General features: G+C 43.4%; 1 protein-coding gene across 3 annotated transcripts in view; it reads left to right on the top strand.

Annotated features, from left to right (window-relative positions):
• TENM4 (teneurin transmembrane protein 4) overlaps window positions 1–17360 on the top strand; it is a 400376-nt gene that overhangs the window by 316801 nt on the left and 66215 nt on the right. For all 3 annotated transcript variants that reach the window (XM_054383335.1, XM_054383330.1, XM_054383323.1), the window contains 4 exons: window positions 3766–4033; window positions 6202–6345; window positions 7583–7832; window positions 10561–10581. In XM_054383335.1, coding sequence (XP_054239310.1) covers window positions 3766–4033; window positions 6202–6345; window positions 7583–7832; window positions 10561–10581 — 683 coding nt within the window. The remainder of the gene's footprint in view (window positions 1–3765; window positions 4034–6201; window positions 6346–7582; window positions 7833–10560; window positions 10582–17360) is intronic.

Genomic DNA, 17360 nt, shown 5'->3' with positions numbered 1-17360 from the left:
GGGAACACAGATGTGAAAATCCTGCATAAGCCTAAAAAACCCCATCTCTTCTGTCTGACCAGACTGCTGGCTGGACCATTTTAAAGAGCAGATTATGATATTGGTCAGGCTTTGATAAACTCTAAGAGCCCTAGTCTTCCATGAGGACATGGCATATGAATTTATCTGGCCAAACAGCAATTATCAAATAGAAATAAGGGCACAATTCAGTTGTCATTACTTTTGGTGCATTCAGGGTATTTCAAAGTGTATTTTTTCCCTTCTTCTCCTGTCAACATTTTATTGGATTATACTCCTCCACTCCAAGGCCCTTCTTTGTTGATAGTTTATCACTGCTTGGAAACTACAAATGCATTTCAGATAATCTGAATTACCTTTTGAACCCCCTCTTCAAGCAGGCACCTTTAACACAGCCCCTTGTGCTGCTCAGTGCCTCAGCACCACTGTGCTGACCCTTTCTCTGGAATGGTGGACAGCAGAGACAGATCACAACAGAGAGAAATAATCATTTCTGACAGGGATTTGAACCAGACACTGCAAATAGTACCTCTGTGACAATTATTTCTGCCTGGCTTTTTCCTAGAGGAGTTACTTATAGAGACAGATTTGATACAAGGGACCACCTTTACAGCAGCTTGCCTCAGCTGGTCTCTGATTGAGCCTGGTCCCAGCCCAGCTTGTTGCTGAGCTCATAAAATATATTTTTAAATTCCTGAGTTTTCCCAGTTCTGTCATTTTTCAGTCTCCCAAGAACTGAGATATGTAAATTGAAAAGGCTGCATTAGAGAAAGTAAATATTTATGAGCACAGTGGAACAGCACTTTAACTTCTGGATGTGTCTGTTTGTCAAGTGCTGCAATGCTCAGAGGCTGTAAGTCATCACTTGGGGAAGTGTTGGGCCTTAGGTAATAACTTAGAAGAGGGGCAGGTTCTGGGGGGCAGGTTCCAAGACTAGTTGTTACTGATAACACTAACCACAAAATCTGTAAGAGATGACAATTGGTCACGCCAGGGAAGTTAGTTTAGGGGGTACCATAGGAGTTGAGTTGTAGAAGCCACTTACCTTGGAGGACACCCCATGATCATAAAGTCATAACATTGTTTTGGTTGGAAGAAACCTTTCATGGTTACCAAATTCAGCCATTATCCCATCACTGCCATGTCACCACTAAACCATGTCCCTCAGCACCACATCAACACCACTTTTAAATCCCCCAGGGACGCAGACCCCACCACTTCCCTGGGCAGCCTGTTCCAGGGCTTAACAACTCTTCTGCAGAACCTTTTTTTTCCTATTGTCTAATCTAATCCTCCCCTGGCACAACTTGAGGCCATTTCCTCTTGTCCTATCATTTGTTCCTTGTGAGAATAGACCAGTCTCCACCTTGATACAACCTCCTTTCAGGTTGTTGTGAAGAACAAAAAGGTCTCCCCTCAGCCTCCTCCAGACTAACAACCACAGTTCCCTCAGCTGCTCCTCAGACATGTTCTCTAGTCCCTTCACCAGCTTTATTGCCCTTCTCTAGACACACTCCATCACCTTGATGTACTTGTAGTGAGGTGTCCAAAACTGAACCCAGTATTTGAGGTATGGCTTCAGCAGTGCCAAGTATAGGGGCAACGATCACTGCCCTAGTCCTGCTGGCCACACTCTTTCTGATACAAGCTGGGATGCTTTTGGCCTTCTTGGATACCTGTGGTCTCTTCCTAATGGGTGTTTCTCTTCAACTCTCCATGCCCTTAATATTATGAAAGCTGATTATTGCTGGGGAGGTGTTTTCACAGCTCATTTAGAGTCCAGCAACCTGAAGTATTTCAGAAGTGACACAAGAGAGAGCAGTGCTAGCTGTGACCTTCTGACACATCCCCATATCTGACCAAGTTTTCCAGCTCACTGCTAAGCTTCTAGCTTCATCTTTCAAACTTTCCTAAAGGTTACTAGCATGTGCTGACCATATGCATGTTGGGTGCTGACTTAGGAGAGAAATTTTCTGGAAAATTACAACTAATTTTTGTTTTTCTCCTGAGACTTAAGATAGAAATGCCCTTCTTTATCAGTATTTTTCATGGCAGGATCAGCAGGGTGTCAGGCATGTACGCTACATCACTTCCCAGAAAATTCCCTTGCATTTTTCCAAGTAAAAAAATATAGAGAGAAAGACATTTTGAGATTTGTTTATACTTTAGCAGGTAAATTACCTTAAAATCCCATCTTTACTGAGGCTTCTTTGTTCTGAAAGCAGAGCAGGGGCAAACAAAATATTCCATGATGTTACTTCATTCTTTGGTGAAATTTTGTACTGGAATGGCCATCTGTGACATAACCATTTCAGTCAGAAATACCCACATTCATGGATGGAGGAGAAGACAAAGGAATTCACCTAGGAAACAGGAATGTGGAAAAGGAAAGGAAAATGCAAGGGAAAGAAAAGGGATTATTGGTGGTAGGTCAGGCCAAGAGCTTCATTACACAGGTAAGAAGGCAGGGAATTTTAAGCAAGGACCAGGATAAGTAGGAATAAATATGAGATCAGAAAATAAGAACCAGGGGACAGGAGGGAAAAATGTCTGGAGAAAGATTCAGACACGAGGTGGGAGTGGAGCAGCTTCAAAGGAGAGGTGAGTATCACAGAATCACAGAATGTTAGAGGTTGGAAGAGACATTCAGAGATCATCAAATCCAATCCCTTTGCCAAAGCAGGATCACCTAGGGTAGTCTGCATAGGAATGCACCCAGGCAGGTTTTGAAAGTCTCCAGAGAAGGAGACTCCACAACTGGGCAGCCTGTTCCAGTGCTCCATCACCCTCACTGTAAAGAAGTTTCTCCTCATGTTGAGGTGAAACCTTCTATGTTCAAGTTTGTATCTAATGACATGGAGAGAATGGCAGGTTATGATCAGGGCCAGGGAACATCCATAAGGACAGAGGCCAAGTAGGGCTTGATGTTTTACTGCAAAAAAGAAGCTGAGAGATTAGCACCTGCAAACTCTACCAAGATAAAAGATAGAAAGTAGAATCTAAATGGGTGGGCTGGAATAATTTCAGACCCCAAGCTCCTTTCACTATGGGTCTTGGGACTCCTGACAGTAAGTCCCATGTAAACACTGACTTCAGTCCTGGAATCGTACAGTCACAGAGTAGTTTAGGGTGGAAGGGACCTTAAACGATCATCTAGTTCCAGCCCCCCTGCCATGGGTAGGGATATATTCCACTAGACCAGGTTGCTCAAAGTCCCATCCAGCCTGGGGTGGAACATTTTCAGGGATGTGGCATTCACAACCTATCTGGTCAGCTTGTGCTGGTGTCTCACCATCTTCAGAGTAAAGAATTTCTTCCTAACATCTAATCTAAGCCTCTTCTCTTTTAGTTTGAAACTGTTACCCCTTGCACTGTCACTATGCCCCTTGATGATGAGTCCCTCCTCATCCCGCCCCATTAAGTATTGCAAAGCTGCAATAAAGAGCCTTCTTTTCTCCAGGCTGAACAACTTCAGCTCTCTCAGCCTGTCCTCACAAGGACAATGTGATACTTTGGTCTCCTGTTCTTCCATGTAACAGATATGGAGAAAGAGGGGAGTATTCTTTGGCTGCCACAACTAACCCTATAAATTACATATATGATTTCATGCTCGGTGCCTACTAGGTGTGCTTTTTTAGACATGTCTACCAGAGCTTTTATAAAGGTGTGTTTGATAAATTACAGCTTCCCTGCCTTTTCCTGTCTGCTGGCTGCTGATTTAACACCTCCTGGATTGCTTTTCCACAGGCTCTACAGGAGGAGATTAACGTTTCCGGTAGTAAAATAAAAGTGAGTTACCTGAGCAGTCGCACAGCTGGCTACAAATCAGTCCTGAGGATCAGCATGACCCACCCCACCATCCCTTTCAACCTCATGAAAGTCCACCTCATGGTGGCCGTCGAGGGACGCCTCTTCAGAAAGTGGTTTGCAGCTGCTCCAGACCTTTCCTATTATTTCATCTGGGATAAGACAGACGTCTACAGCCAGAAGGTGTATGGGCTCTCGGAAGCCTTTGGTAAGTGACCCCAGGGCTTCTGTCTCTTTATAGAAGCAGCTAAGTGGTAATGCACAGACCTTGTCCTAGATCAGTATGGTCCAACTGCTAACTCATAAGATAGTCCCTGCTGGTTCACTGCTGTTTCCTTGGGGAGGACTAGGCCCAGCTGTTCAGGCAGCACACATTTCCCCAGCAGATGAGTGCTTAGCTGTTCTCTGGCTCATGGCCCAGCACATACATCCTGAGCTGCTACAATCAGATTCATACAGAAGGAATGAACTGGGGCTAGAGGCGTTTGGCTGCCTCTTGCCTGTAGCCAAAAGCTGTCAGCATTGCTTTGAAAGAAATCCCTAGAACAGAGCCCTGGTCTCCACTCCTGCTTGTACCTGACCTTCATGATCGGTCTAATCTTAGTTTCCCCTTCATTACCTATCCAAGAATGCCATCCCAAACTGGGGCATGGTCTTCCCTTCTGTGCCTTGTGCGTTCATTTACAACTGCAAAATACTGTCAGAAGCTGCAAGAATAGGAAGGTTCTGCATACTCAATGTGCCACACTAGCAGCTTCAAGCATTGTGACCCATGCCACCTGCTCTACAGGGACAGAAGCTGAAGCCCATGATAGGGCAGGAAGTTGTGCTGCAGATGTATGCAGAGACATGCTTCATTCCTCTTCTTGCTGCCATCCCAGACCTCACCCAGGGAGCCCTGGTTGATGGTGCTGGAGGGAGGGGGGTGTTTTGAGTGTTTATTGAGCAGAGGTGATGCAGCTCTGTGGTGATTGCTTCCCGTCTGACCACAACCAGAAGGCATCCACTTACAGGTCTTCAACAGAGTCTAGGCTAAACCCTTCAGGCTGCCAAGGAAATTATATCAGCAAAATGAGAAAGATTCCAAATTAGCAAATAGAGCTCACATTGACAGAATGGTGGTTGCTGATGCTTCAGAGCCCAACTGAAGATAGACCTCTTTAGAGGGGCTGTAAGGTGCTTTGTTTTCTTGGAGGAAGATTGGGTGCAATCCTCTCAGTCAGGGTCAGCTGCCTTGTGCAGGCTGGATGATACAACTTGCTGAGCCTTATGCAGTTTTGAGTCCACAAAGAGAAATGTATTCTGGTAACATATCCTGAAAGATTATCTTTACATGCTCTTTAAGATGCTAGACCAGCAGTAGTTTCTGAAGTGCTCCATGATGCAACTTTGCAGCTCCAGAGCAAGTCTGAGCACATCAGCATTGAGGTTTTCAATGATTCTTACCTCTAGAACAGTGGAAAGTGTGAAGCTTTCACTTCCTAAATTATATCTTACTCTGATACTGTCTGATTCTGCAAAAGGCTGTATTTGATGAGGGATCCTGAGTTCACTCAGCACTTTCCAAGGAGCTTTGGAAACTTGTAAGATCAGACCTTTATTTTCTAGTTAAAAAAAAAAAAGTGATCTGTGTAATTGCTTTTCATTTGTAGTTCTGCTCTGCTTCAGCTGTTAGAACTGAAAAGATCAGGTAGGGCAGAAGAATAGCAGACCATTGAAAACTGGTCCTGCTTCTTCTGAAAAATCATAACGGAGTCCTTATTCTGTCAACATTGTGTTTCACCTTCTCCTGACATCATTTTAAGCAAGTCCAATGTGTTCAGCAGACTCACTTCTGAAAAGCTCTGATTAGAGACATCATGGCAAGTTTGCAAACCCTTTTGACATTGACAATCATCACAGGTCAACCTGGTCTAACCTTGCTGGGTCTGAGGGACTTGCTGCCACATGCTTCCTTTATATTTGTCTTTACTTTCCAATAAAGGGCATGTTTTTTAGCAAGCTCCTGACATTAAGTGCTGATTAAAGATAGTAGATAGGCCTGAAATGCTCCCATTTAGGAGCCCAGTAATTATTTACACTATCCAGTACCTATTGTTTTAAAATACGTCTTTAAAATATGTCTTTAAAACAATGCCTTTTAAATATTTAGCACATTTGCCCAACATGTACAACTGTGTTGACCTTTTTAAATGTAAGATGGCCTTTAAAGAGAAAAATGCTAGGACTCTGCCTTATGATGATGATATTTTAAATGAAATTGACAGCTGCCTTTAAAAAAGCTCTTACCTCTGCTCAGCTGAAACTGTGTGTGCTGACTGTGCATCTCTGAGTTACTAATCTGCTGGGGTCTTTTTTTTATTCTCTTTTTCACAGTGTCAGTAGGTTATGAATATGAATCTTGTCCTGACTTGATCCTGTGGGAGAAGAGGACAGCTGTGCTTCAGGGTTATGAAATTGATGCTTCCAAACTTGGAGGATGGTCTCTGGACAAACACCATGCCCTCAACATACAAAGTGGTAGGTTGTCCATAACACATCAAAAGAATAATGCAATGTTGCAAGGTCCAGTTGCTTCTTACTGCTAAGAATTCAAGAAAGAAGGAAAGAAACCAAACCAACATATGTACCCTCCTTAGCATTTTACTAACAAATTATTTCTAGTAACCTACACTTAGGGGCAATTTGGTGTGTGTAAATGCAAAAGAAGCTGGCCATCACTGGAGTAGTTGAATGTCATCATCTCTAACTTTGTAGCGTCTTAAGAAAAGAATATTAACAAGGAAGATACTCTGAAAATGACAAATGGGAACCTGTTCAGATTGGACCTACCCGTGAGTGTAAATCTACCCAGACACATCTTCCAGTGTGCAAGTGTACTGGCAGAAATGAGAGGCTTCATAAATCATAAGAGAAAATGGAAGGTGCCAGAATCCTTGAAGGCTACTCAAAACTGCAGCACAGAATCACAGAATGGTAGGGGTTGGATGGGACCTCTGAAGATCATCTAGTCCAACCTCCTTGCTAAAGCACAGTCACCTAAATTAAATCTCACTAGAATACATCTAGGTGGGTTTTGAATGCCTCCAGAGAAGAAGACTCCACAACCTCTCTGTGCAGCCTGTTCCAGTGCTCTGTTAGCCTCAAAGTGGAGGTTTTTTTCTTTAGGTTTACATTGAACCTTCTGTGTTCTTTCAAACAGGGAAGCTTGAAAGCTGATCAGAACGCATTCAAAAGATGGAAGTACTGTGTCCCTCTGGGTGATAGCAGTGGTATGGGAGCAAACATCTAATTCAGCCCACATCACTGCTGAGAACACTTCTGGGGAACATGAGCAGAGCTCCTATCAAGCTTTGCAGATGAAACATTTCTCTAGAGAATACATCGTGGTCTTCCTGTCCCTTATCTTCCCATGAACTATGTAATTTCTTTTTTTACCTGGTAGGCTGCAGATTTTACAGGACAGGGTGAAAATTCAGGAGACACTGAAAATTGTGTTTTATTCAAAGGTAAAGCCACTCTTCTTCTCCCTACATAGTTCTGTTCTGCAGGAATTGTCTATAATAAATACTTCAGATAAGAGGCTCCTCAATGGAAGCCACCATAAAGCAATGCTATGAAAGATGACGAACCCTCCTTGCTAACTTGACAAATTCTCCAGCCAGTATGGGCTCCCTTTGGTCTCAATTTCCTTGTCTCTCTCTTTGATTTCCTTGTCTCTCTCTTTGATTTCCTTGTTACTATTTTCTCTCTCTAGGCATCCTGCATAAAGGAAATGGGGAGAACCAGTTTATTTCCCAGCAGCCTCCTGTAATCGGAAGCATCATGGGCAACGGCCGCAGGCGGAGCATTTCTTGTCCAAGCTGCAATGGTCTTGCAGATGGGAACAAACTCCTGGCTCCTGTTGCCCTGACATGTGGGTCTGATGGAAGTCTTTATGTTGGAGATTTCAACTACATCCGAAGGATCTTTCCCTCTGGCAATGTCACCAACATTCTGGAGCTGAGGTACGCTGTGCTGAGTGTGGCCATTACAGTTGTGCCTTTAAGTTCTGCAAAACTCTTAAGTACCCAAAAGGAAAACTACTAAATCTCTTTAAGAAAACCAGAGCAAACCAGAATAGCTGTCCAGATGGGCCTCTTCTGCAGCTCTGCTGACTTTGATTCACAACAGATAAACACAGGCCTAACAAGTGGGGTCCCTCAGACCCCACTGTTGAATCACACACCAAAAATCCTGACACTTCTTTTGCTGCTAAGTCAAACTGTTGATTTCTCCTTCTTGGGTAGACAGAGACCAGCGGGACTTAAAATTAACAGACCAGTGAGACTTGCTAAAATTAACAACCAGCCTCAGAGAAAACCTAAACTTGGATGGACACAGCACTGATGATGACATCTAGAGGTTAAGCAAAGCAGATGATTCATAATTAAGATGGGATGATCACTCTAGGTAGTCACAGACTGGGATTTTCTAGTTTGTTTTGTGGGTTTTTTTTTTTTGAGAACAAGTATGTCTAAACCTGCCCCTCAGTTCCCAACTGAACAGAAGTGTCAAGAAGAACATAGGGATGGCTTATATCTATAGATCACCTAAGCATATCTATGGATCATTGGAGTGAAGTGCTCCTTTTAACCTTAAATAGCAGAGTTAAAAGTATATATTAGGAGAAATATGGAGGATGAGGAAGGAACATCTATTAAAAACAAGGAAGGAGAGGGAAAAGTATAGATTTGTCACAAGTTCTGAGAAAACTGAACAGATTCTGACTGAATCAAAAGTTCAGATTAACCTCACTGGAGGTATTTTTTCCCATCTAAAATTCCCACAATGAATACAGTTAATAATTTCAAAGCATCAGGGCCTGATTCTGGACTCTGTGTGTCCAGACCAGACTCACTCCAGGAACATCATAAGAACTAAATGAGTGTTTCTGAATGAGTCTTCTCTGCTTGAAGGGCCTGACCTAAGGTTCTGAGATGTTGATGTGAGGTGATTATGGTAGGAAGGTTCACATTCCCATTTACCTCTCAAGATCTGGCCTGAAAATGAGAATCTTCCATAAAGTAAGAACCTCTTTGCTCTATTCAGATTTGATGTCCTGACTGCTGAGGACAAAAGTAAGGCTCCATTTCTGCAAAGACTGCCATGTGGGAGCTTACTACACAGCTTCCTAGAGCAGCAAGATCCCATACACCATTACCTTGTATTTCTATTCGTGCCACAAGGCCACAGGGGAAAATGAAAGAGCAGATCTGCAACAACATTGCTGCAAGATCCCGTTGGTCCCTCATTTACAAACCAGTCTTTAGACCTTGCTAAAGGTCCTAATTGGCACTCAGAACCATTGTTGTAGGTTATGTTGTATTAGAAGTAAAATCCAGCCATCATAAGGCTGGCACTTAGAGGATAGCTGTCATGATATGCTCACAGAGCAACAAGGAAATCAGGAGTCATTGAATTAGGAAGCCCACAATGAGATGTTTACAGTCAGAGCTCAGAGGGCTGAGGTATCTTCTGAGTAAAAAAGCAAGAACCTGATTCATGTTCTTCTGTTACATGATATATGAGAACTCAATGTCTCTGATGTTTGTAAGGTGGGAAGCTGAGATAAATCTCCAGGCCTGGTCCACGTTAAAGAAAGTAATATTCTTCCAGTGCCAGAAAGTTATTTTAATGGCTAAAGGTGAGATTTCCAGAAGAGCCTAGGTGTTTTGGGGCCCAAGTCCCATTGCAACTGAATGGGATTAATATCTCATTCCCAGAAGTACCATTTTGAAAACCTGATCCCTGTTTCATTGTCAGTGGAAATACCAGGCCCAGCAGAGGTTTTGCAGAGTATTTCCTGATTGGAAAGGAGAAAATTGGAAGCCTTGATAGAGTAGCCTTGCTGGCTTTTGTGTAGAGCCACAGAGTTAAATTTACTCCAGAGTTAAATCTGCTGGAACGATTGCTGCTTCGTCTGTGCAAACACTTAGGTTACTGGATCTAATAAACGTTTCTTCACTCTGGTGTGCCATAAAGTAAGTGGGTTCAGATGCTGGCTGACTAAAAGCTGTGGAGGAAAGCCATTGCTTTTGGACTAAATGGAGTTTGCTTGTGTCTTCTCAAATCAGCTTCTCCTTGGAGATTAACACCCTAACTATTTGGCTTTGGGGTTTTGTTTAGGAGGATGTCTTTTGAGTGTAGTGTTCTGTTGCAGAGGGGAAAGCAAGTGCATTGTGGGTCACAGGTAGCTGCAGCTGGGTATGTAACTAGCCCTTGAAAAATGTCCCCTGGCTTGGCATAATTTCAGTCCTCTGGGCTAGAGTTCACTAGGTTATGGCAATGAGCTGCCACACATAACTGTGCAAATCCTAAGTGGCCTTTGTAAATCACAAGTTACTGCTTTGAGAGTGGGGAAAAAAAAAAAAACAAACTGTAAAGATATCTGCATCTAAATGTATTTAGCTCAGGACTGCTCTAAATGATAAAGTCTGCTTGATCCTATGTCTTCCATAACTCCAAGCAGGTGAGATCACACCTCCAGTGCAATGTGCAGCAGTACATAAATGAGCTCACTGCCAAGGAATATCCAATATAAAATATATCAGTGTCATTCCAGCTAAGTCTTTATTTATTATTGCATTGTATGATACAGTTACTGTCAAGTTTTCAATCTGCTAATAATGCATCGAACTGAGCTGCTAACACCTCATTCTTTCTTCTATTCCCTGCTTTCCTGTCTTCTGTCAGAAATAAAGATTTCAGACATAGGTAAGCCAACCAGTGGAGAATTCTTATGCCGCTCCCTGTCTTGTTGCATGTTGTTACACAGTGAGCCACAAGTGCCATTTCCAGATGATTCAATAGCAAATGAAGCTGGCGTGATTAAAACTGGCGTAGGCAATCAGTCATCGGAACTGGGAGCCATTAATCACAGAGCAGAGTTGCACAGACTTCTGCATGAGCTGTTTGTTATAGCTGCAGGCAGGGGAAGTACAGAGATGAGAAGCAGGGTAACAAGAGGAGAAGGGTGGAAGGAAAAATGAGTGGGAATTAAGCAAGAAAGTAAAATGAGGACAGCGTCAGGATACAGGTCACTGGAGTAGCCATGATATAAAAACAATTGTCATATGTCAGAAGGTCTTTTTGAGTTTGTGGGAGTGTAGCAGGCATAATGAAGGGCCAGACGTACCCCAGGATCACCTAGAGAAGTAAGTTTTTGTAGCTTTTTGTCAGCCTGAGCTCTTCATAGAGAGCCCTTGCGTTATGTGAAAGTATGACAGGCTCAGGCAGGAGGTAGAGCGACTCCGAACCTCGTCCAGGAAAAGCAATAAAAAAAGAGAAAGAGTAATGACAAGAAAACAAGATGAAAGAGAGACTTCTAAATTGGAGCTTTGTCACTAAGAATATTTGTCACTTGGGTTCACTGGCGTTTCAGTGAGTTTGATCCAATCAGTTGCATTCAGGAAGATGTCAACCTCCTGTCACTGTCTGTGTTTGCAGGACTTCTCTGGCTCTGACAAGTTTCCCATCCTTCTCCCTGGTTGCTTTCTAAATTAGAAGCTTAGACTGTAGAGTTGGGAATTTAATTTTTGTGTGTGTGTGTTTGTTTTTTTTTTTTTTGCATTTGGGATTGGGGATTTTTCTTGCTACATGCTTTTTATTTACTGCTTCTTTGACTTCATAGAGGCTGCGCAAAACCAGAAATGTTCATTTTATCTGCATGCCTGGAAATGCAATGGAGTAGAAACTGGTTTTTTGTCTTATAGCCAGAACATTAATGAAGGGCTGAGCTTCCACAATACAGCACACTGGCCCAAAGCAACTATTAGCGGGGCTGGGAGGTTGGTACACAAGGCCTCTGCACCGACTGTCTTCATCAGGCTGAGCTCCAGCCCCCCAGCTCCTCTCTCACATCATTTGAAGGCAATAGAAAAACTCATTTCTCTTTGGAACAGACAGATTGAATCCTTAATGCCCTAGAAATACACAGCCACTAAAGTACACCTGCTTTGACAGTGAAAGGAAGCAGCTGAATACCTGTTACAAGAAGAGTTTTTATATATGAAGGCAATAACTGAGTGAAGATGTATGGACTGGCCACAGATGCCACCAGAGCCTTACAAAATTGCCAGGGCTTCAGCCTTTAGGCAATTCCTAAAGTCTAAGAAGTGAAATGAAATGAAAGAAAACTAAGACTTGCTTGCATCAGCACAGGGCAGGGCAAAGGGGACCAAAGAGGGAAGAAAGAATTGAGGAGCTCTACAACAAATATTCCCATCTGTGACTACACTGAGGGAAGTCACTCATGTGAGTTAGCAGCTCCTCTGTGTCATTTGCCATAATACTTCTTGTTAGAAAGCCTCTTCATAGAGAAATGAGTGGATGCAGGTTTAGCTGAAGCTCCGGTGCTTTCAGTTCCAGGAGGTCTTAAGCTTGACACCATTAACAGGCAACAGTTGCACAGGGTGAGATCCACAGCACTGAATCTTTGTGGTTTGGAAAAGATGCAATATGTACACAGCAGCTTCCTCACTTGAGCAGAAAGAGTTCTTCCCCACTGTGTAGCCTGTGATGAGCTTGACATCCAGAGATTCTGGAGCTACCAGCTAAGAGGCTTGGCTCTACAGAACAGTGTAGGTAGCCCAGGTCTGACTCTGCAGCCTCCCAAGTTTACACCCATTTGTCATTCAGTAGTAGATTAATAGGAACTTTTTCCAGTATGACTGTGTATGGGCCTGTCTTGATGGGCTTACAGAATCTAATGCCTTTTTCCAAGCATGGCAATAATAAGTTGCAGGTAATTATCATTATCTTTTCACTGCAGGAGGACTGGTGAGGCATATGTGTCTTGCAAATATGCAAAAAAATAGCCACACTTAGATAGATTCCTCCTTTCTTGTTTCCATTCATGCCTTAGAGAAACAAATCTGCAATTAGTGGCAAAGAAAGGTATCTCAGAAAACTGCCCTAGGATCAGATTAAAAGTCCTTTGCAGTCCCTGGGTTGGCTTATGGCATTACTGTGAAGTTTTATTATCCAGCCTGTGACACTAGAAGGGCTTTGGGCATCACACACAAATGGAAAGCACTAAAAGGCCAAGTGTAAATTCAGCTCACTGCACTGTGTGGCCTCCTTATGTATTAATCTATTGAATGTCACCCAGGGAAAAAAAAAAAAAAAGAGCAGTACTTCACACAAGCCATAATAAAATCCTTTGTTTGTGAGCTGCAGGGTGCTTAGCATGGAGTCATGGAAACACAGCCACACTGAACAAAAAATGCTTGGATGGAGGAATTTGGTGCTTCTTTAGTCACCAGCAAATGCCTGTGGCCAGCAAGACTCAGAGGGGAAGAAGGCAGCTAGCACAGAAACTTTTACAGAAGTGGTTTCATGTCTTTAAACAGAGATGTCAGATCTAAAGAAGCCTCAGGGTTTTATTCAGTTGTTATGGGTAACTAACTTTGGTGTTGTGACTGCTCCTATCTGTTGACCACAGTGGGAGCCAGAGCCATACTGTTACAGTTACCAGAGGTTGCCCTTTAGAGGAGAATCGTAGAATGGTTTGGGTTGGAAGGAACCTTAAAGATCATCAAGCCCCCTGCCATGGGCAGAGACACCTTCCAGAGCTCAAAACCCCATGCAACCTAGCCTTGAGTGCTTCCAAGGATGGAGGTGGTAGATGCCCTTACATTTGAGAAACTGAGATGTAATTCATGTTGTTCAGAAAAATGTTGAAAATAACGCTTACAGATCATGCCTCCCAAAATGCTATTTCTCTCCAGTGCTTATAAAGGGAGTTAAGGCAGCCAGTTCAGATGTAAGCATCCATCCTGTAGCCATCTAAAGCTTGGTCAGATGAATCTCCTGTCTTTGAACAGAAACCATGAAAAGGTGAAATCTGCTGTGCTGATGCATTATAAGTAAAAAAATGAAACCAGGAACCACTCCCTTTTCTCATCTTTATTTCTAAGAGCCTGGCTTTCCACTCTGGAACGGGAGGTTCCTCCAACACATAGGCTCTGGTCCCAAGGGGATAATATCAATTTTTGTTTAAAACTTCTGCATCTTTTATAGTGCTACAGAAGCAATCCACGTGAGTTGCCACTTGTCTACCTATTCTCCCAACTTTTTATTCCTTTCTTTCCTCATAGAATAGTAGAAGAGTTTGTATTGGAAAGGACCTTTAAAGGTCATCTAATCCAACCCCTCTGCAATGAGCAGGGACATCTCTAACTAGATCAGGTTGCTCAAAGCCCTGTCCAACTTGACCTTTCAGAGAAGAGATATCTACCACCTCTTTGGGCAATCTGTGCCAGTTTTTCACCATCTCTCAGTGTAAAAAAAAAGTCTTCTTTCTACCTAGTCTGAATCTCCCCTCTTTTGGTTTAAAACCATCCCCCCTTTTCCAGTCACAACAGGTCCTGCTAAAATGAGTCTCCCCATCTTTCTTATAGGGTCCCTTTAAATACTGAAAGAATCACAGAAAGTGAGGGATTGGAAGGGATCTCTAAAGATCGAGTCCAACCTCACTGCCAGAACAGGATCACCTAGAGCAGGTCACACAGAAATGCATCCATGTGGGTTTTGAATGTCTCCAGAGGAGACTCCACAAAGGTGCCATGCTTGTGTATAAGGAGTTTCATAAAACATGGAGTTTGAATCTCTTAGCATATCTGCAGGACTTCCCACATGGAGCTGGCACTATCCTGTCCAAATAATGAGAAAGAAAAAAGGGACAAGGCAGGTGTATGAGTGTTCTGGTTTAAGTACACTCCCCAAACAGCTGGGCTCAGTGTGACCTCTGAGGATTTCCCTGTGCTTTCCCAGCACATCGCTGTATCACAAGCACACAAGGAAGCAGTTTCACTTTGGCCTGCAGAACATCTGCTTATGAAACTGTCCTCATTCCCATTGACCACACCGTCATGCCCACTAATACAGAAAGTCTCTGTTCTTAGCCAAGGATCAGCCTGCCCCACCCCTGCAACTTTGGGTTGTTGCTTCAGGGACTTAAAATATCAATGCAGTCCTCAGGGTTTCTTCTAAAAAGTCCTAATAGCAAAAGGAATTACCTGAATGGGAAATCAGCTCTTCACCCACAGCCCTTTTCTAGTGGTGGCAGTGTCAGTATGGGGGATGAATATTCTAAGACTGCAAATACTGTAACTGAATGACTCTTCTGAATAGTGAAAACTCCTGTCTTCTGTTTTGCTCTGTTGCCTAACTGAGCAATGAGAGAGGATGAAAGGGAAAGGAAAAAAAGAAAATCCCTGCTTTGCCCCAGGCAGATTTATTTCAGTTTTTGTTCAGATCAGTCCAATTTGCCACTTGGATTTGCCTATTGATTGTGGCTTTAAATAAAAAGCAGAGCCCCAGTGTTCCCAGCTCTGTGATTGCGGATCATCACAGAGGAAGAGAATCAGTTTGGGAACTTTTACACTGCTAATGTGTGAGGTTTCTTAAGCATCTCTTATCCTGGATGATTTCAAAGTGTTAAACAAGAGCTCCAGTGTTTTAACACTGCAATTCATGCAAGGGCAGAGAATGACACCTTCCTAGTGCAGTGGTTGCCGTGGTTTAAGCCAACATCTACGCACCATGAATGTGCTCACTCCTCCCCTGGGTAGGATGGGGAGGAGAACGAAATAAAGTAAAACACATGGTTTGAGATAAGAACAGTTTAATAATTGAAATAAAAATTACTAATAATAATGGAAAGGAAGATAACAAAAGGAGAGGAAAATAAAACCCAAGAAAGCCAAACGATGCACAGTGCAATTGCTCACCACCCACTAACCAACGCTCAGCTACTCCCCAAGCAGCAATCAGCCAGTCCCAGCCAGTTTCCTCTCCAGTTTATATACTAGGCATGACATCATATGGTATGGAATATGCCTTTGGCCAGGTTGGGTCAGCTGTCCTGGCTGTGTTCCCTCCCAACTTCTTGTGCCCTTTCAGCCTACTTGCTGGCAGGGCAGTGTGAGAAGCTGAAAAGTCGTTGACTTAGTACAAACACTGCTTAGCAACAACTCAAACATCAGTTTATTGTCAGCATTGTTCTCATCCTAAATCCCAAACACAACACTGTACCAGCTACCAGGAAGAAAATTAACTCCATCCTAGCAGAAACCAGGACACTGGTGCCATGGGCAGGAACACATCACTGGATCAGGTTGCTTAGAGCCCCATCCAGCCTGGCCTTAAAACCTCCAGGGATGGGGCTTCTACCACCTCCCTGGGCAACCTGTTCCAGTGTCTCACCACCCTCATGGTGAAGACCTTCTTTCTAACATCCAATCTGAATATACCCATTTCTAGTTTTGTTCCATTCCCCCTAGTCCTGTCACTACCTGGCATCCTAAAAAATCCCTCACCAGACCATTTCAAGTACTGGAAGGCTGCAATAAGGTCTCCTCAGAGCCTTCTCTTCTCCAGAGTGAAGCCCAACTCTCTCAGTCTGTCCTCATAGGAGAGGAGCTCCAGCCCTCTGATCATCCTCGTGGCCCTTCTCTGGATACATTCCAGCATGTCTAGATCTTGTAATAGGAGCTCCAGAACTGGACACAGTACTCCAGGTGGGGTCTCATGGGGGTGGAGTAGATGGGGAGAATCACCTCCCTCAACCTGATGGCCACACTTCTCTAGGTGCAGCCCAGGATGTGACTGGCTATCTGGACTGCAAGTGCACACTGGTGGCTCATATTGAGCTTTTCATCCACCAGCACACCCAAGTCCTTTTCTTCAGGGCTGCTCTCAAGCACTGAAGGCATTAACCCAATACTGCTAGGTCACCACTAAACCGTGTCCCTAAGCACCACATTATTACTCTCCCATGGGTAGTTCAATCAACATAAGTTTCTACCTCTACCTACTTTGCTGGTTTAGGTGTGTCCCTCTGTGGCATCCAGCTAGGCAGTGTATTAAAAGTTTAACCATTCAGAGCTAATTTTGTAATGACTGTGAACACTGAGCTTGCCCCTATGTTTTTTTTGCAGCATCTATATTCATAGCCTCATTAATAAAACTAAACTTAGGTTACCAGCAGCTACCCAAAGTGCTACCTTAATATGACAGTGGGAAGTACCATTCAGCTTTTCTGCTGGATGAATGTTTTGCTTTTACCTGGTTCTCTGATCCATGGCTAAAAGTAACCAGCATTTGTTTTGGTGTCCATTCTGTGTAGCAACTGGGATTGTAATCAATAGTTAAATTCAGCAGAGCAAGGCTATGAAATCCGGAAGTAAATTGTAATGACAGTGCTGGGAGAGGGGAGCATGAGCTTCCAGTTCTGCTACCATTTTTCTCCATCTTTGGGAAAGTTATTTGCCTTTGCCCATCTGCAAATGGCCTTCTGTAAGGCTCGGTGAAAGCTACCTGTGCTTTCCAGGCAAAGACACTAAAGAATTGCAAAGTACCATTAAAGATGTTCTCCTCTTGTCCACCTCTCATGCAAAAGAGAGATTATGAGCAGCTCAAAAAGCTGACTGACATTCAGCTGGGCTTTGTTAGGACAGTCAGAAGAAAATGCAAGGCCCTGATCAAGATGG

The sequence above is a fragment of the Indicator indicator genome, chromosome 1 (genome assembly GCF_027791375.1).
Source record: "Indicator indicator isolate 239-I01 chromosome 1, UM_Iind_1.1, whole genome shotgun sequence".
Lineage (NCBI taxonomy): Eukaryota > Metazoa > Chordata > Aves > Piciformes > Indicatoridae > Indicator > Indicator indicator.
Note: the sequence above shows the minus strand (reverse complement) of the source record. Positions and strands in the feature narration are given on the sequence as shown.